At 38.1% G+C, this 20825-nt stretch overlaps 4 protein-coding genes across 5 annotated transcripts; 2 read left to right on the top strand and 2 right to left on the bottom strand.

The window, feature by feature from the left end:
• The first annotated feature begins 3 nt into the window (after positions 1–3).
• Positions 4–2622, top strand: rgs7bpb (regulator of G protein signaling 7 binding protein b). Its single transcript, XM_056731156.1, has 6 exons — positions 4–317; positions 825–991; positions 1084–1214; positions 1428–1572; positions 1669–1739; positions 1838–2622. Exons 1-6 carry the CDS (start codon positions 168–170, stop codon positions 1927–1929), a joined length of 756 nt encoding a protein of 251 aa, XP_056587134.1. The 5' UTR covers positions 4–167; the 3' UTR covers positions 1930–2622.
• Positions 2623–2861: 239 nt separating this feature from the next.
• Positions 2862–8820, top strand: c6 (complement component 6). Its single transcript, XM_056731129.1, has 18 exons — positions 2862–2987; positions 3334–3502; positions 3572–3728; positions 3806–3950; positions 4053–4197; positions 4271–4409; positions 4513–4704; positions 4812–5052; positions 5177–5299; positions 5392–5558; positions 5995–6220; positions 6440–6608; positions 6693–6810; positions 7276–7408; positions 7501–7695; positions 7856–7943; positions 8092–8333; positions 8452–8820. Exons 1-18 carry the CDS (start codon positions 2951–2953, stop codon positions 8631–8633), a joined length of 2868 nt encoding a protein of 955 aa, XP_056587107.1. The 5' UTR covers positions 2862–2950; the 3' UTR covers positions 8634–8820.
• A 701-nt stretch (positions 8821–9521) lies between these two features.
• c7b (complement component 7b) lies at positions 9522–14508 on the bottom strand. Of its 2 annotated transcripts, none has more exons than XM_056731133.1 (18): positions 14416–14508; positions 14274–14335; positions 14101–14176; positions 13875–14016; positions 13639–13774; positions 13385–13523; positions 13155–13289; positions 12795–13038; positions 12569–12682; positions 12317–12483; positions 11922–12150; positions 11409–11580; positions 11237–11324; positions 10764–10896; positions 10446–10634; positions 10258–10351; positions 9992–10173; positions 9522–9914 (listed from the first exon to the last, which is right to left on the bottom strand). In XM_056731133.1, exons 1-18 carry the CDS (start codon positions 14419–14421, stop codon positions 9745–9747), a joined length of 2478 nt encoding a protein of 825 aa, XP_056587111.1. In that variant the 5' UTR covers positions 14422–14508; the 3' UTR covers positions 9522–9744. The 2 variants fall into 2 exon arrangements, with proteins under 2 accessions (XP_056587111.1, XP_056587112.1); XM_056731134.1 differs by having other exon boundaries at positions 11922–12123.
• A 628-nt stretch (positions 14509–15136) lies between these two features.
• Positions 15137–20778, bottom strand: LOC130407846 (succinyl-CoA:3-ketoacid coenzyme A transferase 1, mitochondrial-like). Its single transcript, XM_056731143.1, has 17 exons — positions 20601–20778; positions 19337–19448; positions 19037–19127; positions 18274–18409; positions 17962–18111; positions 17567–17673; positions 17290–17350; positions 17085–17192; positions 16851–16965; positions 16654–16748; positions 16529–16577; positions 16379–16451; positions 16198–16273; positions 16014–16103; positions 15857–15937; positions 15683–15784; positions 15137–15429 (listed from the first exon to the last, which is right to left on the bottom strand). The coding sequence occupies exons 1-17, from the start codon at positions 20697–20699 to the stop codon at positions 15394–15396; spliced, it is 1581 nt and encodes a 526-aa protein (XP_056587121.1). The 5' UTR covers positions 20700–20778; the 3' UTR covers positions 15137–15393.
• Between the last annotated feature and the right edge of the window lie 47 nt (positions 20779–20825).

The following is a 20825-nucleotide window of genomic DNA, read 5'->3' as shown; positions in this document are numbered from 1 at the left end:
GGGTGAAGGTGACTCGGCTGTCGTGGAGGAGATGCAGAGGAAGCGTCGCGGACGCTCGGTCTCATCTACGACAGCTGAGAAACGACCCGTCAAGGATCGACCTCACCCTCCCAAACGGACTGTAGAGGTTTTCCCTGCGAGGTGGTTTCACCCGTGGACGCGTATGCATGTGTTCTGCACCGAACGGGCGAAAGAAGCGCCCCAGATCCGCAGCCAACATTTTTCACATCGGCAAATCCCCGCTGCGGGATCCGGAGCGTCGGGAGAGCACCGAGAGCGCGCGGAGAGCTCAGCGGGCGATGGATGACTGTAGATCGGTATGTGTGCTGTGCAGCGGACGCGTTATAAATGTTGTCACCTTAAAATTTCACCTGTATTTTTGCCAGGTGCTTTAGTATAATGCGGATGGTACTTGTGGATAAATGCCATTTTAGTGACACGCTGGCGTCTCTCACTTAGTTCACAGGTGTGAAGTGACATTATCCATTTGGAAGACGCATTTCTTCAGTGCATTTAAGATCGACATTTTGATTATGTGTGTGCTTTGGGATTCGAACCCATGACCTTTGCGTTGCTAACAACACGAAGGAACACATTCAAACCTGTTATTTCTCAAAGACGCAGGGACTGTGATATTGAAATAGAACAAGAGAGGTCTAACATTTTTCACTTCATTTTTTTGTCATTTGCGCCTACATGTGTATGTTATCTTATGCAACAATTGTTATACATCCCTTGCAGTCCAAAGTGTTGGCATCTAGCGCGTACGCACGCACGCGCGCTTCTAAAAATAGACCGAGTGGTAAGGTTTGTCTCGTTTTCAGACTGTCCAGGAGTTCAACACTCTTGTGGCCCTCCATCGGGAGCAGGTCATCTCTATCGGAGAGAATACAATCGACTGTCCTGCTTTAAGGGCGCAGATGCACAAGACTCGAATCAAGGGATGCGCAGTAGCCCAGTCCGCCTATCACAACCTCATCGCGATCTCTGGGTAAGAAAATGATTTGAGTGGGTGACGAGAGGCTGTTGTGACGTGATGGTTCATTAAAAAGCTGATGTTATTTTAATCTCATCTCATTGTAGACAAGAGGATGGTGAAATCCACCCGGAAATCTGCAGATTGTTCATCCAGCTTCAGTGCTGCCTGGAGATGTACATTACAGAGATGCTCAAGTCTTTGTGTCTGTTGGGTGTGCTGCAGCTTCATAGGAAAGGTGTTGTGTCAATGACAGCCAGCAGAGGGCAGCAAATTCTTCAAATAAACAGACCTGAGTACATAAAGCCAATATACTGCATGCAAGAAACGTCTGTCACTGTGGGTGGCAGGGTATTCAACAAGATGATCAATATAAAGGCCCTCCTGATAGATTGTTTTTTATAAGGGTAATATTTAATTTAATTAAAATTTAATTCAGCTTTTCACACAGGAAATGACGCGTGTCCTGAGCCTAACACGGACTTCAGGGTGGACGAAAGCTCTGATGTGCCGATGCTGGAAGATCGATCGTCATCACCTGTGGACTTTCCACAGGAATCTTGCTTTGTGTATACAGGCATTGAAAACATAGAGAGGTAAAGAAAAGAGAGAGCTCTATGGATTCGGAAAGACATATTAGGTTGATGTGTTTTATTGATATGATGAGGTTGATTTGAGGAAATTTCTTTCAGTGATATGCGAGAAATGAGGAACCTACTAAGCAAACTCAGGGAGACAATGCCTTTACCACTGAAAAACCAAGGTGAGTCTAAAAAAGAAAAATCATTTTCGTTTTGTGCTGTAAGGGACTTGTTAACTTTTCTTGCTTATGTTCATTTTTTGTGCCCTTCATTTGTATAGATGACAGCAGCCTGCTTAATTTAACTCCTTCCCCGCTGGTGAGGCAAAGGAAGAGACGGTTTTCTGGGCTTTGTTGCCTTGTGTCTGGCTGACCCCTCAATACTCTCAAGTCTTCTTTTCTAATCATTGTTAGTGCTCGTCACTTTCATGTCTCTTGACATTAGTTTTGTTAATGGACAGTTTTAAAACTGCTTGTATTGAAGTACAGAGTCTCATTGATTCGAAACTCCACTTACAGCCCATTGTTAGTTACAAGCCAGAGTTTTATGTCATTTGTAGTGCAACCATATGATTGTATAAAAAAGAAACTGAACCTTTACATGCAGAAATACTAACATCTATCTACAATCTTTTTATTTTATACACATAAAGCAAGAGGATGTTTTCATATTCTCTCATACGCATTGATTCACTGTGCAATGCTTTTAATTTAGTCTTCCATAAAGAGAAAATGTTGTTAAACATTTATATTAGTTTTTAAGGGCATATGAGCTCACTGCACTAAAGCCATTGCTGTGTTATTCTAGGCTTGAGACAAATGTAACACAATAAATTAATTTATGTACATAATACAAATAATTGTAAATAAAACATGATTTTAAATATAGATATTTTAGTTTATTCATTCATTCATTACATCCTGTTTGTATGAATAATGTCACATTATTGGAGAGGTTGCAACAGGCTTTGTGGTTTTCATCGGGTGTCCATAAAATATGCATAAAGTTATAGCTCATATCAAGCTGTACATCATTTTTGATGATAATAAAGGCGATTGTATACAATATTGTTTTGTTCATTGCATAATCATTAGTTTTGTATGGCCTAAAATTAAGACTAAAAACTAAAAAGACAGAATATAGAAGGGCACATAAAAATATACAATTTGAACAAGTATTTTGCAATTGAGAGAGGTCCCTAGTGATAAAACGATGTCTGTATAATCCCTTCTACATTCCAATGGAGGTCTGGTTGTCAATATAAAGACTTCCAGCTGCAGGATTTACGGGAAGAAAGGGGGATGGACAAATTGTGTTAGAGAATGAGAACTAGAATGGAATTCGACCAGCTTGTTCAGAGCAGCAGATATTTCTTGTCTATGCGTGATTGTGTATGCATAAAGGCTTTTGGAAGGGCTTGATATTCTCATGTGAGTATCATTTCTGTGGTATTTTTTAAATGTCTCTGTATTTATTATATTTATTAAGTGTCTTTGGTTGGACCCATATTCCATTGTTGCAGTTGACATTGTTTATTATAATGAAAATTTAGTATAGTGAGTTTCAATGGAAACAAGTAGAAACAAATGATTTGGAGAAACTTGCACATTTTAGTTAGTTTAGTTTTACTTTAAAAATGCATTAAATTACCCTAAATTAAAATAACTCAAACATGCATACATGCACAATGGACTGTATGTATCATATGTAAATATAAAAAATCATGACATCAGTGAATAAAAAACAAATGAGTTGTTCATTCCACTTTACTTTAAGCTATTAAGTTTAGAAAGTCTCCCATGGATCGTACTAGCATTCCCCTAGTCCTACTCTTCACCCTCGCTTCAGTCACCCCCATCATGGGGTGTTTCTGTGACCACTACCCGTGGAGTTCGTGGACCTTCTGTACCAAAACCTGTAACTCTGGAACCCAACAACGCACAAGGTGACCTTCATTTTACATCATACATCCCCTTCAGATTCACGTTGGTGACCTGTACATTTTCTGTTGCAGGGCTGTGCGCTTTGATGAGCACTGGATAAGAAATAATTGTTTGCAGCTGTGTCAGACACAAGAGAGCAGAGAGTGCAATGTAGAGACTTGTCCAATAAACTGCCAACTGAGTGAATTTGGACCCTGGTCTGAGTGCTCACCTTGTGCCAAAAAATCTGTGAGTAAAACACACGAAGGAGTATTTTAGATTTATTGCCAAAGTGTATTCATTTCGTTAGTTTGTGTGTGATTTAGTTCAGGACCAGGTCTTTACTGACACCAGCTCAGTTTGGAGGGGTGGACTGTAGTGAATCTCTGGCAGAGGATAGACCTTGTCACCCCTCTAAGGGATGCAGGATTGAGCCTGTAAATTGTAAAGAGCAGTTCACTTGCGACAGTGGTAAGTATACCTACACAAAGACATGCTATGATGTTCGGCACATTGGGTGTATTGGTTTTTTAAAGGCCATGGCTACTGTTTTTCTTGCCATGTTACCAAAAGGAAGATGTATAAACTCTACTTTGGAGTGCAACACGCAGAACGACTGTGGTGACAACTCTGATGAGAGGGATTGTGGGGAGTTGAAGAAAGTGTGTGCACAGGACAAATTTCATCCCATTTATGGAGCCGATCTGATTGGTCATGGGTGAGCACCATATCAAGATCATAAAACTTGTATACTACATTTTAAAAAAGAATGCACAGTTTATTTTGATTAGGTTTGATGCCATGGCAGAGCAGATGAGGGGTGCTGTTCTGGACAGCACATTTATGGGAGAGCATTGCACAGTACAAAGACAAGGACCCAACAGGAAGATCTTTCGGGTCCCTGCCAACGTTGAGAAGTTTGACATCAAGGTGGGCAAGGAATGAAATACAATTTTAAAAACTACAAAGTGTGAAATTGTTTTACATGAATATATCAAGATTTTGTTTCTAATATTGTTTAACACAATTCTAGGTTGAATATATTGAGGACATTAAAGAAAGTGACATTAAATCTGAAAAAATCACATTGACCGAAGAACTACAGACAGATAAGACATTGCAACATATATCAAGTTCTGGTAATATTTTCGCACTTTTCCTGGCTATGTCGTTTACGTCAAAGAGAGGTACTTTCAAGGACGTAACCAAAGCAGCTCAAGAGAAGGCAAGAAACTTTTAAAACTTCTAATTATGTTGTATGCTTTTAGACCATGGACACAGTACACTTATTTATATATTTATGCTTGTGTTTGTTTCTTTAATTGTATGCAGGACTCTGAGTTTTACAGGGTACATCAGGTTGTTGCCACATCAACATTCAAAACAAAGTCCTCTGACCTCTATTTGTCAGATCCGTTCCTTCAGTTTCTTAACAGTCTGCCATTAGATTACAACTATGTCCTTTACAGAGAGATCTTTCAAAGGTTTGGGACACATTATTTCAGCTCTGGGACATTAGGGGGGAGGTATGACCTCCTTTTCCAATACAATCGAGAAGAACTAAAAACGTACGGTGAGAAAACATTGATTTTAAAGATCAGATTTTTTCTTGCTTTAAAGGAGCACAAAACTTTATAAGTTTACAATTATAAAAAATACAGCAGTTGTGCTTAGATTTTGTCTTTTGCAATCTCAAGGACTCTCGGAAGAGGAAAAAAAACGATGCTTTGGTCATGATTCTACCCTCATTACCTTTTTTTATAATAGAGAATCAAGCAGTAACACCTGTGGGACAACGACGATGAAAACAGAATACGAAGGTAACAACTGTCATACATACAACATTAGGGATTGATATCAAATTACTAGATTAATGTTTAGCTTTATTTTATCTTTTTCTTGTCCTTTCCAGGGTCAATTGTAAAAGCGTCAGAGAAGACTTTTACATCAGTGCAAGGAGGTAAATCTGAGTATTCCGCAAAACTGGCATGGGAAAGGAAAGAAGTAGCACCAGAAAGTAAAACTTACAAGAACTGGATTCAGTCTACAATAGAAAATCCAACTGTTATAGATTTTGAGGTTAGGAGGATAATTTCTGGAAATGTTTCCATAAATTTAAAGTGATAGTTCACCCAAAATGTTGTTATTATTTACTCACCCTCGTGTTATTTCATACCTGCATGACTTTCTTTCTTCGGCAGAACAGAAAAGAAGATACTTTGAAGAACGTTGATAACTGCCCCCCATTCACTTGCATTGGTTTTGTGTCCATACAGTAAAAGTGAATAGGGGCCAGTGCTGTTCACTTACCAACTTTCTTCAAAATATCTTCTTTTGTGTTCTGCGGAAGAAAGAAAGTTTCAAAGGTTTCAAATGAAAAGAGTAAATGATGACAGAATTTCCGTTTTGGGGATTTTTTGTCATCTAAGGCCCCTTTTTGTAAGGGTATAAAATACCCCATCATTTTAAATGTGTTAAATATCATTTAATAATGATTTCTCTATGTCTTGACCAGCTGTTGCCTTTAGTGAATCTGGTGCGTGGCATTCCTTGTGCTAAGACGAAGAGATTGCATCTTCATAGGGCACTGATGGAGTATCTGACCGAATTTGATTCCTGCAAGTGTGAACCCTGCCCTAACAATGCACGGCCAGCTCTCAGTGGGACTGAGTGTGTTTGCATTTGTCAGACAGGGACTTACGGAGCAAACTGTGAGAAACGAGCCCCAGACTACAAAAAAGGTTCACATGTATACAGTATTTGTCATAATTATGGGGGTGACATATTGTTTTACCCCATTATACTTTATCCAGTCACTGTCAAACCTTTTCCAAATATTGAAATATAAACACAAATCTGCCATTTGACAGGTGGTGTCAATGGTCAACTTTCGGCTAGATGCCGTGGAGTGGTACATTTATGATGTATTTCTATACGTTCCCTGTCTCTGTATTCCTCAGAGGCTGTTGATGGCAGATGGACATGCTGGACTCCCTGGAGTCTCTGTGACGCCTCCTTAAAGAGACATCGTACACGTACCTGTTTCAACCCTCCACCTCAGAGAGGGGGAAAACCCTGCCAAGGCTCTGAGAAACAGGTGGAGGAGTGTACCATCTCTATTTTCCAAAAGTAAGGGCCTGCCCTGTCTTTACACTTTCATATACAGTATGTGCTTTGGCATAAGTATGCTGGTTATTTGCCTTTTTATCACAGGCAAGATGTGTGTATGAATGATGATGAATTTGTGAATGAAGGCGACAGCGAGAGCAAGTTGCCCCCTGGAGTCTCAGGTTGTCCAAAACCCAAAGCACCTGCTAACAGCCACCTGAGGGTAAGGAGACACAAGATCTTCCTTCTCTGCTCTTCACAAAATGCTTGATTAAAAATAATAATACAATATGCGGTAACACTTTAAAATAAGGTCCTATTTGTTAGCAATCAGTTGACGCATTAGCTAACATAAACTAACAAGGAACAACACAAATTTAATTTGTGTTAATTTCAGCATTTACTAATACATTACTAAAACCAAACATTGTCTCTGTAAACATAAGTTAATGCATCATGAACTAAAATTTGTATTGACATGAACTAACATTGACAAGTATTAACAAATTATGATAGCGCCTCATTGTAAAGTGTTACCCATAATGCTACAACTTTGAGCTTTGAGAGAGACCTCACATGGGTGTTTGACCCATCAAATATTGACATCTCGCCTATCGGTGTGGTAAAAAACATTTAAGGTCAAGATTTGCATAGAATTGCCCTTTTATATACCTCCCTTTATTTTCAGATTAACAAACGCGTGTACGATTATGGAGATCATGAGGAGGTTGTTTGCTTCACTGGTTATAAGTTGGATGGATACCAGCTCATTCACTGTCTCCAAGATGGTTCCTGGGAGAAACCAAAGGGAAGGTGCATTAGTAAGTCGTGGAATTATATGATAAAAAAATAATTGTGCATAAACTAAACCTGATGTTTTTCAATGACGTTTTCTCCTTTTCTGTGATTCCAGAATACGTTTGCCCAAAACCCGCAGTGCCTGGTGGCATGAAGCTGACCCCAGACCAGCCAGAGTACAAAGTGGGAATTGTTTTTATGCTCTCATGTTCAGAGAGTGGTATGAGTCCTTCGGGTCAACAGTATTACACTTGTGGAAACAGTCTCTCCTGGGAACCAAGCATTTCAAAGGACATACAGTGCAAGATTGGTACTCTCACTAAATCAATCATTTTACTGTGCCTTTTTGTGAGCTTCTTCTATTTTGTACTGCCTTTGCAAATTATACTTTTGTCGAAAAAACATTCACGGCCATTTATACTTGATGTTAACATTAGCAAGTGAAAAATATATGTTTTTGATTTCCACAGATAAGCCTTTTGTTCCAGACAGCAACTGCAAACGTGGAGAGATTCATGATGGCACTACATGTATCTGCATGTCTAAAGAACAATGCGGGTATGAATATAGCTCTCTCTGTTTTGAAAGCTTTCAAATTCATGTTCGTAGCATCAAATTTTTGTTAATCATTGTTATTTGCATGTAGTTGTGCTGCAGTCTGTTGGGAATCTTAACACATTGTGTTCCTTTTTTGAATGTCCTGCAGAAATTACAGGGAAGACTTGTGCATTTTTGACGCTTCGAAAGAGGCTGCCATTATGATGTCCTCCTGTGTTTTTCACGCTGGCCGTTGTCGTGGAGACCCATTATACTTTATGAATAATGGGCCGTGCAAAACTGACTCATTCAGCCTAGACTGGGCCAAATTCAGGGCCCGTGTTTCTGAGCAGAGCTCAGTCCAGGAGCCCTGTGGAGCGGACACCTGTTACGAGTGGGAGACCTGTTCAGGTATAGATCTTATTATGAAAAAACTTTGCCTTTATGTGGAGTACAGTTTTAGCTTAAGAATTTTTATTATAAAATCAAAACAACATGTGGCACTTATTATCATCTTCTTTTTTCTTAGTATCAAATAAGTGTGAGTGCAAACTTCCGAAAGATTGCTCAAAGGATGGAAAACATGTCTACTGCCTGAAACTCCTGAGGACACAGAGCACACGGAGCATGAATTTATGTTTCATGGCTGCTTTGAAGTGCAACAAGATGGAATTTGAAATTCTGAATGAAGGTCCTTGCCCGAGTTCTTAATTGTTAACAAAGCCTTTTGGACAATTTTATAAAATCAAAATGCTAACAGAATGCTAAATGATTTGTATAGACAACTCGATATTGTTTTTAATCACTGACAGCATGTTATACAGTCATTTTATTATTCCTTATGTACCAATGTTTTATTACTGTAGAAGTGCACAATAAAAATGTTATCTGACTATCAGACGTGTCCTTGTATCAACATTTTCTTAATGTTTAGCTGTCTTAATTTTTAATAAAATAATTTTTATGCCAAAATAACATTAAACTGTAAACCGGTTTATTTCCCCCCCAAAAGCGATGCTATCAAAGCACCTGAAGGTGAGGAGACACAAGATCTTTCTTCTCTGGTGTTCACAAACAGCTGCATTTAAAAAAGTATACATAGTGCTCTAAAAACTTTGAGAGGCCTCACATGGGTATAAAACCCACAGTGCCTGGTGGTTTGAAGCTGACCCCAGACCATCCCGAGTATATAGTGGGAAGTGTTTTTATGCTCTCATGTTCAGAGAGTGGTATGAGTCATTCAGGTCAAGAGTGTTACACTTGTGGAAACAGTCTCTCCTGGGAACCAAGCATTTCAAAGGACATACAGTGCAAGATTGGTACTCTCACTAAATCAATCATTTTACTGTGCCTTTTTGTGAGCTTCTTCTATTTGTACTGCCTTGTGCAAATTATCCTTTCGTTGAAGTAACATTCAAGCAATTTGTACTTGATGTAAACATTAGTAAGTGAAAATTATATGTTTTTGATTTCCACAGATAAGCCTTTTGTGCCAGACAGCAACTGTAAACGTGGAGGGATTCATAATGCCACTTCCACGCAAAAGTGATTCAACAAAACACTGCTGTTTGTTTCATAGAGGAAATTGTTTGGGAAACCTTTGGTTTTTAATTGTTTATTGACAATTTAGCTGTAGTATAATATAGTATCAGCTACATAAGATATAGTAATCACAATGTAGGAACCACTATAAATATGATTTAAATCTCAATATTTTTATAAAAAAGCTAAGAATGTGACATCATTATATTACATCTTGTATAACAACATATATAACTTGCAATAAAAACATTGCATGAAAGGCACTAATGATGGAAAGTCTTTATGTCTGACAGGGTCCAATGTTGAGGACAGTGATCTGTTGCCCTCTGCACCTCCAAGCTCCCGCCTCGCACTCTGAGATCATCTCACCAGCCCCGCCCATTAGAGATACACACAGGTGGGCGGAGTCATCAACACAATCTTCTGGGTCGTTACATTCACATTTGAGACCTGGAGACACATAAAAATAATGAAGATAATGTATTTTTTATATAAAAGATATACAGATATGTTTTAAAGAGGCGTACCGTCACATGTTTCCCATTCATTGCAGTCTTGACAGGATGTGAATTTGGTTTCTGGCCAACTGCATGTGCTGTCCTGTAGCAGAGAGACCTTTTGTCCCAGACACTGCAAAGCTCCAAGCTGGCAGACGCTCATTCTGTTAACCCGACCAGGACGTATAGAGGCACAAACCTGGAATGATGCCCTGGTGGACATAATATAGAAATTTGACATAAATGCTTTGTTTGCTTATTATTTATAGATCCAGTATCTGAACTACTCAACTTACTTGCATTCATATGGCATTTTGCAAACACACTGACCCTTTACCAGTCTTTCCCATGGTTTGCAGATTAGACTCGATTGGGTGGGCACTGTGGGGACTTTTGGGAAATAAAAAGCAACAACAACAAATCAGAAATGTTTCCAAACCAAGTGCCTGATTGATGTTGTGAATTACAGGATTTTAAACTATACCTGGTCTACATTTGATACTCTCAGGTGAAGGATGCCAGCGGAGGCCAAGGCGGCATAGAACTTCAGGTTCCCCTTCTCGCTGCATTCCAGGTGGGCATGACAGGGATAAACTCTCCCCAATCAGATATGTTTGTTTTGAGGGTGTGGCAATGACATTGCTCAGAACGGGTGGAGGGTCACAAGCAGACTCTGAATAAACATACAGAAGAATAGATATGCAAAATTACATATAAGGAACTTCTAGTGTTGGGACTTTTGCACAGCCAGACATCACTACGATTTTCTTCAGAAGATGTAAAATACAGTTTGATTGATTACTTTTGCACTCCATTGAAAACGTTTTCCAGGACAGGTTCTCTGTACACTCAGCGATCAGTTTCCCAAGGGGATCGTATCCACCTGTACAAGTGTACTGAATCTTAGAACCCACTGGATAGATGTCTTTTGGATCCTGCACAGATGGGTAAAGTAAATGACAGAATTCCTCAGAACCCCCTTTAAATTGCATGTGATAAACTCCACTTTGTTTAGGGAAAATTATTTCATCATTTGATGTCCTTTTAAACCTGTATCACTTATTTTCTTCTGCAGAACACACAATATTTTGAAGAATGATGGTAACCAGACGACACAATTGACTTACATTGTAGACATTTCTCAAAATATCCCTTTAAAGTGTAGTATGTCTTCCTAAAACATTTTTAGATGGTGACATTTTGTGACAAATTTGTGACATTCTAAAGTGTTAGTTCCATTAATTACATCCCAGTGTGAATCCCATAACTACTTACTAAAACAAATCCATTTTTCAAAGGAGGTGGAGTTTTACATGACTTCACTGGTGTCACAGAGGAATCAAAGCAGTGGGGGTCCATCACTCTAGATAGAATATAAAGAATGACGTGACGTAAGGTCACATTTTATATCGTTTTAAAATGAATAAATTAAGTAAAAAATGCTTACTTTAGATGTTCAAGATCAGGGTCCTCACAGCGTTTCTGCTCTGTGCTTTCTCCCATGCAATGTCTGCCTCCATTTCTTGGAGCAGGATTATTACACAAACGAGTCCTCGACCTCTGACCCTGAGAGCAGCTACTCCAGGCAGACCAGCAACACCAGCCGCCTTCGACCACTCCTATAAAAAAACATTAAACATTCACTTAAAAAAATAAACTACAATCATCATTTATTCAATTTTCCGTGGAACACAAAAGAAGATATTTTGAGAAATGTGGATTTGTGTCTATGCCATGGAAGTCAATGGGAACGAATGTTTGATTGCCAGCGTTTTTCAAAATATCCTATTTGTAAGAATGGAAAAAGTCACAAGGGTGAGCAAATGATGAAATTATTTTTATTTTTGAGTGAGCTATACCTTTAAGCAAAAAATAATGTGCACCTAAAGTCAACATAACTAGTTAAGTAACTGCTTATACAGTATGCTCAACATAATGAAATTAGCTTTGAATCTCATACCTGGTTGTTCCCCAATTACATGACCGTTCTGACAGGCGTTTCCACTGGTGCCCGGCTTACACACACAGGTGCACTGGCCTTCAGTGAGCACTGGCATGCCGTTGTTATGACAAGGTCTGCAGTGACATGGGCTCTGCTCCTCCAAATAGGCTTCTAGTGCCCTCTTCAGGTGAAGTTTCTTCAAGCCTGCACATGGCACCTCCTTCACCAGTTCATACAGTGGTCGCAACTAAGTTTACAATATGTTACCATATAGTAAATACTGTCATTCATATTTATTGATCATAAATTGTAAGAGTTTTTTCCAAATCTTTTTTTTATCACATGTAGAGTTTTTTAAATTTAAAAGTGCATTCAAGCTGAACACCAGTAGATGTATTAAACTAATCACATACCTTCTGTTTTATCACTTTAGGGAGGTCCTTCACTGAACCTGCCCATTTGGAATACATCTGCTGGTTATTTTCAGGATTCTCCAAATCTATGAGACTAAGACCAGCAATGTATGCGGTATGTCCTCCGATAATGTCTGTTTTTAGTTCCATCTGATGATTACTGTTTTCTATAGAACAATTAGAAAGATATGAAGCAACAGTGTACAGCAAATGGTTTGAAATGGACATTTAGTGCTTATAAATTGGACAAACCTTTGAGATTCTGAATTGTTTCCATCAGTTTCACACACTTGGTTGTTCTCTTCTTGTAGAAGAGGCGTCGCTTCACACGTGTGATACACTGGTGAAAATTAATATCTGTTCTACCTGTATTAAAATAAAACAACCTTAAAGGGATTGTTGATCCAAAAATGAAAAATCTTTATCATTTACTTAAAATTCAAACGTTACATGTTGAAATAAGGATGTTGATACGTACTCATCTCCTTCATAAAGTTTGCATCCAACTCCAGCAAGGCCCGATACTGGCCACCTAGTGTTCCTTCTTCCATGTAGTGGGTACCATAGCGCTGTAGAAATGATCGATAGATTGCTGGGTCGTATGTGCTGGGAAGGGCAGATAGATCCTTCCAGAAATCTTCAGATAGAGGCAGATATTGAGGAGCATTGTTCTGGAACTGACCCACCTCTACATCATTCTTAATGATCAGCAGGTGATATGCCTTTAAAAAAAACGTAGAGCTTTTCAGATGTAATATCATCTATTGTTTTTGATTTCTGCTAGTATTCTTTTGATCTAGTGTGTTGTATACATCTGAAAGACACACTTGAACCTTACCTTATCCTGCTTGAGTTCATTATGAAAGGTCTTATGATCATGCCCTCCTCTAATTTTCTTTTTATCCTCTTCGTGCCTCATGTACGACCAGGAGCTGTTATAATACTCATCACTGAAATCATTTTCAACAGTGACCTGAAAGGAAGTGCTATATGGTGTTAGTTTGGCCAAACAAAATAATCTTATAGTCGTTATTTAATATAGTCATGGGCCTAAAATCTTGTTTTCACCTGAAAGGTATATCTTAGTAGACTCTGTGGAAGTCTGAAGAATTCTCTGTGGTCTCCGCTAAACAGTTTTCTGCACAGGCCACCGAAGCTCCGGGTGTTAATGACCCCAGCTTTCAGCTCACCCGTCAACACGTCAAATCTATTGAATGGCAAATAACCCATCGTCATGACGGTGATGAAATGATGACACACATTTTCTTTTTGGGTGAACTATTGCTTAAATGTGGATACTTTTAAATATATAGTTTTTTTACCCTCTTCCAGTGAGGTCAGAGTTGGGCGGTGGCTTTTTCTCATTGCACACTATAGATCCGCTGCATCGCTGTTCATCTAAACCATCCTCACAGTCATGATCCCCATTGCACACCAGAGATTCACTGATGCATTGACCTACAAGCCATTAACACTGTTTAACACTCTTACAAAAGGGACGTTTTATTATTTTATAGTTACATGTTGTAATCCAATTCACTGTCATGATGATACGAACCAGATGTACAACGAAACCTGTTTCCACATCCGGCCTCTAAAGGACAGCTTTTCTTAGGAATGCAGTTTTGTCTCTTGATGGCGTCCCCTGTACAAGAACTTCCACCAAACTGAGGGAATGTCTCTATATGACGTATTTGAACCTGAGTGAGACAAAACCCCAGAAATTCAGATTATGAAAGGTACACTCTTGTATCAATAAGTCTTGATATAGATAATGCTTAAACCTGTGTTTTGGTACATCCGTCACATTCTGACCAGTCCCCATAAGGTCCCCACTTGCAGTTTACCGGCTGTTCACACCTTGCATAGGAAAAAATAAACAATGGTGAACTGATAAAAAATTATGTATACAGTATATTGTTTAGAATGTGGTATCCATTAAGCAAGGAGCACTTACCAGCTGTACGGCAGAACCATTATCAGAACCAGTACACAGGACCGAGCAACAGCCGGACACATCTGAAAACATAAACCTGCCATGACCCACGCCCACTATACAGCCATTCAGTTTCTAATTTTAACCCGCAGAGTTACCTTACCTTCATGTTGTAGATAATGTAGGCTTTAGAGGTTTTGTGCTATGACAGGCATGGCGAGTGTCCGTCTCATATAGTGCAGCACTCGCAGAGATAATGACATCAGTATTTTGTCATAGACAGGAATTTCCAGCATGACTCAATGCTGTTATCTACCCCTGGACATTCAGTGCTGGCTTTCCCATTTTTTAACTGTCTGCCAACTTGGGAGCTTATTCTCTCACTTTTCACCATGACACTGACACTATCTGAGTTGTAGGCAGCTTGTAACCAACAGTTTGTACTTTTTTGATGCTGTTATAAAATGTGGGGTTTGTGTTTCATTTGGAATTGTGAAATAGTGTTTTGTAAAACCCAGCAAAACACATAGTCTTTAGAGAGTTGTGCAATATTTGTTGTTCAGCTTCATGACAAAGAGTATCACTTAGGTCAAAATTCTTATGGGCTAGAATTGATTAATATATACTTTTACGTATCATCAAGTCATTTGGATTAATCTGCAAACCATCTTAAATGATTAAGCTGACAAATTTGAAAAGAAACATGAATTCTGCTTGAACATTTTCCGACTTTGTTCATTTCATGTCAAATAGAATAAAAATAAATGAAACTAACTAGTTTTAGTGACAGCTCCAATTATACATGACGCAAACAATCATATAAAGCATTCAATAAAGTAATATTGCGTGATACTTAAAAAATAAATAAAAAAATTGAGTTCAAGTTCAAATCAATAAATTTTATTCAAATTATTCTATTACTTTTATTTCTTAAGGGTCACATATAACAAATTAATTGAAATACTGGTAGTGTCTTAAACCTTACTATAAAGTTTTTGAGTCTTACAATATTTGCTAGAATTGAACATGTCGCATGATGAAATGAATCTGTTTATTGCTGGAAACAAAATGTGTTTATATACCACATTCCAAATAATAGTTTGCATGAAAATCAAAGCAATCCAGTCCTCTGCATACCGCGTCATATCTGCTGCATTGGTCGTAATTGTTCAGACACCTGGCAAACATCAACATCAGTTATAAGACATTAAGTTAATACAACTTTTCACAAAATAACCTAAAATTAAAGTTTGGGAGTTGCATGAAATATGATTGAATTCCTTTCACAGATATTTCTTCACAACTTCAACAGCACTTTTATTTGTGTAACACTATCATATGTGAATTTTATTTAAAAAAAAATCAGATGCATAAATATGGACATTAACATTTTTGCTCGATTCTCGATGACTCATTGTGGTCAGACTTACCTGAAACTCTGTCCCGGTACACGTTCTGATGTCATCTGGGGTAAGCCCTTCCCAAATCTCAATGAGGGTTAAACCCCTACTTTTATCCACATCAAACACAGCCTACAACAAATTATGTTACAAATCAGAAGGATTTTGGAAAAGATATATAATATTTGAAAAAGGTTTCCTAACCTTTTCAGTGATTATACGATCAACACACTGTTTTCCAGTTAGGGGAAGGCCGCACTTCTCAAGAATTTTATGCTTTCCACCCTAGTAATTTAAAAGTGCTAGTAAATCAAGAATTCCAAAACAAAACATCTGTGAGCAGCAAGTGTGTTTTTTATACCTTAGCAGAATGTTCCATAGTGACCACTACTTTTGTGCCAGAACTGGAAACCAAATCCATGGCCCCACCCATACCCTTAACCATTTTACCCTGCAAGAAACAGTAGGTACATCTCAACTCAAGCACCATAAAAATGTTGTTATATACATAACATATATATATATATAGGCTAGAGTTCACAAACTGGAATCATCCAGTTGGCCAAATCTCCATATTTGGAAACCTGCATTGCTCCCAGCATTGTCAAGTCAATGTGACCTCTGCATAGAAAGGTACAAAAGGTGAAGAGATTAAAGCATGAAAACACTGGAATAGATTATAATATATTACAAATCTTGAATCATGTCAAAACCAGTGAAACTAACCCTCTAATCATGGCAAAAGACTCATCGCTAGAAAAGTAGGCAGCTCCCGGACAAACAGTAACTGTCTCCTTACCTGATAAAATGACGAGTATTTAGTTTTTATTTTAAACCATTGTTTTCATAAATTAGTGAAAAGCACCAGCACAGCACCAGCATTGATTAAATCAGGATCCACTTCACTCTCTGTTGGATAAGGACCCTGAAAAAAACAAACATTAATAGGATGAAAAGCTAAATTGCTAAAATCATTTGGTTATTTAATTTCTAAAGCTCACCAATCCCAGAATTCCATTTTCACTCTGCAAGTGAACAGTGATTTCAGGGTTTATGTAATTGCTGGCCAGCATAGGGATTCCAATGCCAAGATTTGCTTAAGGTGGAGTCAAGGTTTGTCGATAGAGAACTTCAAATATTACGTATTATACCCATCCATTAGTTGACAGTTATCTATGTTAAAGACACAGAAGGATACCGTACATCCCATCCTTAAACTCCAGTGCTGCTCTCCGGATGATCCTCTCACGGGTTATATCCGAATCCTGCTTTATTTTAGATTTCTCCGTCTGTCTAGACTGAAGCTTTCTTTTCTGTAAAGGAATAAATTATGGGGCCACAAATGACTTTCATTCACTAAGTTTGTTAACAGTAAGTTGAAATTTCAATTTTCGTTTTAAATGCACTCCTAAAGGTTCTCAAGATTTGTCACCTCAATTCGTTTTTCATAGCTGGCACCTTTTACTACTCGGTCTACATAGATGCTGGGGACATGAATGTCCTCTGAAGCAAAACTTCCAATGTCAACGATCTCCTCAACCTGTGAACCACAGATCATAGGTTATCTTCTTCTTTATAGCACCAGAAACACAAAATCCTATATGAGGCCACAAAAGTAAAAAAGAATGGTTACAAACCTCCACTATTGTAACTTTGGCTGCTTTACACATTGGCTGGTTGAAATTCCGAGCTGTTTTTCTATTAAAAAATGATCACGTGGAACAAAGCTTTTTCAGTTTGTGTAAATTTAGTGATGTTATGTGACATATATATTTCATGCATTACTGTAATATGAAGGTGAAGACTGACACCTAGTGGTCGTTACATGGCATATGAATAACATGAAATAATAAGGAAGCAAAATGGTATTTTAGAAGCTTATTCTCCCGCGAATCATATTGTGTGAATCCCTACCTGAAAACAAGATTTCCTGCTTTGTCACATTTCCAGGCCTTTATCAGAGCAAAGTCACCAGTGATGGCTTTTTCCATGACATAATGCTTGCCGTTGAATTCTTGAACCTGTACCAAAAAGAAAAATGTGTACACTTTTATGATTTTTTAATGTTGTTTTAATTTCTAATGCAATTAAGTAAATAAATAAAAACTCTGCTATAAGCTTCACCTTCAAACAATTGCTTACCTACATCAGCAACAGTTGGCATTCGTTGTACAATTTAAGCTTTTTTCTTCTTATGTATGACAGTATATGCATGGAATGTTTTTATTTGCTTCCCTGTCTAATAATATTTTGTTGTGCAACAGATGTTAAGATATTTTTGAGGCCATTCAGCAATATCAGCACCTCACCTGTCTGCTCTCACTTGCAATGGCAATGGTGCCATCTTTGTTGTATTTTATGGGTGAGCCTCCCTCCTGGATGAGGGTTCCATAACCGGTAGGAGTGAAGAAAGCTGGAATGCCGGCACCACCAGCCCTTATCCTCTCTGCTAGCGTGCCCTGTAGATCAGACATCATTACCAAAAAAAAAACAGGGTCTGAAATATACTTGGTTTAAAGATAAGGCAATGAGAAAATACCAGCTGACCACTGGTCCTATAACATTCATGCTTGCAAAAATGCTCTGTAGATTCTTAAAAGAGAATAAGGTAGATGCTTCACCTGAGGGGTTAGTTCTACCTCCAGTTCGCCTGAGAGATATTGCCTTTCAAACTCTGCGTTCTCCCCAACGTAGGATGATATCATGCGTTTAATCTGCTTGGTTTTCAGAAGCAGGCCCAGGCCAAAGTTATCAACCCTGAAATCAAAAACATTACCACCTCATTATAGGAGTTCTCTCAACCTAATATTTAATGCAGCTTTGATTCCTGAAAGCATGTTTTGACGCTGGACAACAAAAGCAGTCTTATGGGTCCATTTTTTAGAATTGAGATTTTTACATCATCTGAATAAATAAGCTTTCTATGGATGTATGGGTTGTTAGGACAAGACAATATCTGGGGGAGATACAACCGTATAAAACTCTGGAATCTGAGGGAGCAATAAAAACAAAATATTGAGAAATTTGCATTTGAAGATGTGAATCTAGGGCACTGTGGCAGGCCATCCAGTGTTTATATATTTAAGGTATAGGAAATTTACAAAATATCTTCATGAAACATGATCTTCACTTAAAATTCTAATGATTTTTGCCATGAAAAAAATCGATCAATTTGACCCATACAATGTATTTTACTAAAACATTTCCCATGCTACTTAAAACTGGTTTTGTGATCCAGGGTCACGTTTTTCTCCACTCTTTCCTGTCTTTTGACCTGGCTTAATTTTTACATAAGAGCAACCCTTTGTAAACAGCCTAGTGATTTTGGTCTCATAAGGGAATTCTTTGTAAAACATTTTGTCCCTTCGCTGAGATCTCTCTCACCCAGCATTGTTGCTCACAGCTGTGATTCCTCTCACCCCTGTTTTCAACAGGCCACTGATTAAATTCTCCGGGATCCCACACAATCCAAAGCCTGAGAAAGAAAAAGGGGTAAATTTGCATTCAAAAAAATATTGCTTGGGGACACATTATATTCTATCTAGAGGAAAGACTATCAGTGGTGGAAACTGTAAGAACAACTTATCAGATAGGACTGTGTCCGAGACACACAGCATTACATTAATAGACATCACATTCATCTTGATGTGGCCTTAGCATTGAGAACCAATTTCCTACTTATACCTCCGACAAGAAGCGTGGAGCCGTCCGGAATGTCTCTGACGGTCTCGGTGGGGTCTGTATAAAAACGTGCACGCCACGATTGAGAGGTTGAGAAATGGGAGCTGTTGCATGGCTGTTGACATGACAGGGAGAAGCATGATACTTCTTTAAAGCATGAACGAAGAATGCATTTGGCAAACATTTTTATTTAAAATACCTAACAATGTATTTAACATATTAATTTTATCAGTATGTGTACGTGTTCTCCGGAACCCACAACACTGGCACTGAACTACTAGTTCCTGTCCTTGTATAGCTCCCTTCGTGGAGCATTGGGTTAACAGCACAGAGGTCAGAAGTGTGATATCCAGAAGCAAACATAATGATAAAATGTCATTTGAATGCGCACACTTAGTTGCTTTGGTTAAAAGTAACTGCCAAATGCATGAATGTAAATGAATAGGAACACACGGAGGACATTAAGAATGCTATGACTAAAATTAAAGTGCATAGATGTTATTTGACGCCCTGATGTTCTTTAATCTGCATCAGGGCAACAAAGTTTTTCTAAAATTACACATCTTCTGTTGTTGTTGTAGAATCTCTGTGCGATGCTTATTGTTCTGTAAGTGTTGTTTCCTGCTCCAGAGGAAACTATGGAGGGGCATAAAATACACAAGACAAACAAGATCTCGCTCTGAACAGAGGTTCAAAGTAAAAGTTTATAAGTGTTCATTTAGAATTGTTTTACAGCTTTTTAATCATTTATATTAATAAAATGCATTAAATAAAGGGTTTGTGTAAAATGCCATGCTTCATGCGTCAGAAAAAACACTTGAAAACACAATGTGTGCACAAACTGAGTTTCTGTGCAAACATCATTGCTTTTTAAACAATAAATCAATACAGAGAAATTTTTTCAAACGTTCAACTGCCTCTCTCTAATATAGCTATATTAAATATATAAAAACATATAACCCTCCTAGTTAAATGTTAACAATTTACATTATTGTGCATTGCATATGCATCAATTATTGAATTGTATCTTAACCTTAGAACTGAAAAAAAATAGAAACCTGTATAAAGACACTTATAGCTCTTAATAAAATAAAAATGATTAAGGGATGATCACATTTTGATATCAAAGTCCTTTAAAACATCACAATGAAAAACGAAAAGAATATGCAGCAAAGAGAAAACAAATTTATGTGGTTGTCCTGAAAAAGTTTTCAGCACTCTAATTCCTATACGGTTCTCAACTATTCAACATGCTCAGGTTACTTACCTCACCATGACGAATATAAATACATCCTTGATGACCTAATGATGTTAGTCTGCCTCTGAGAAATGTATCTGACCTAGAAAGTAATCTCTGAAAGGACATTTTCAGAACAACTAAAACTTATTACGGGAAAGCAGGCACTGTTCAGCACAGCACCTGGATCGATGCTTAGGTTCAGAGGGGGGCAAAGGGCAGGTTTTCAGAAGATTTAAGGACAGTTGTTATTAG

Source organism: Triplophysa dalaica, chromosome 19, assembly GCF_015846415.1.
Source record: "Triplophysa dalaica isolate WHDGS20190420 chromosome 19, ASM1584641v1, whole genome shotgun sequence".
In the NCBI taxonomy this organism is placed as follows: Eukaryota; Metazoa; Chordata; class Actinopteri; order Cypriniformes; family Nemacheilidae; genus Triplophysa; species Triplophysa dalaica.
Note: the sequence above shows the minus strand (reverse complement) of the source record. Positions and strands in the feature narration are given on the sequence as shown.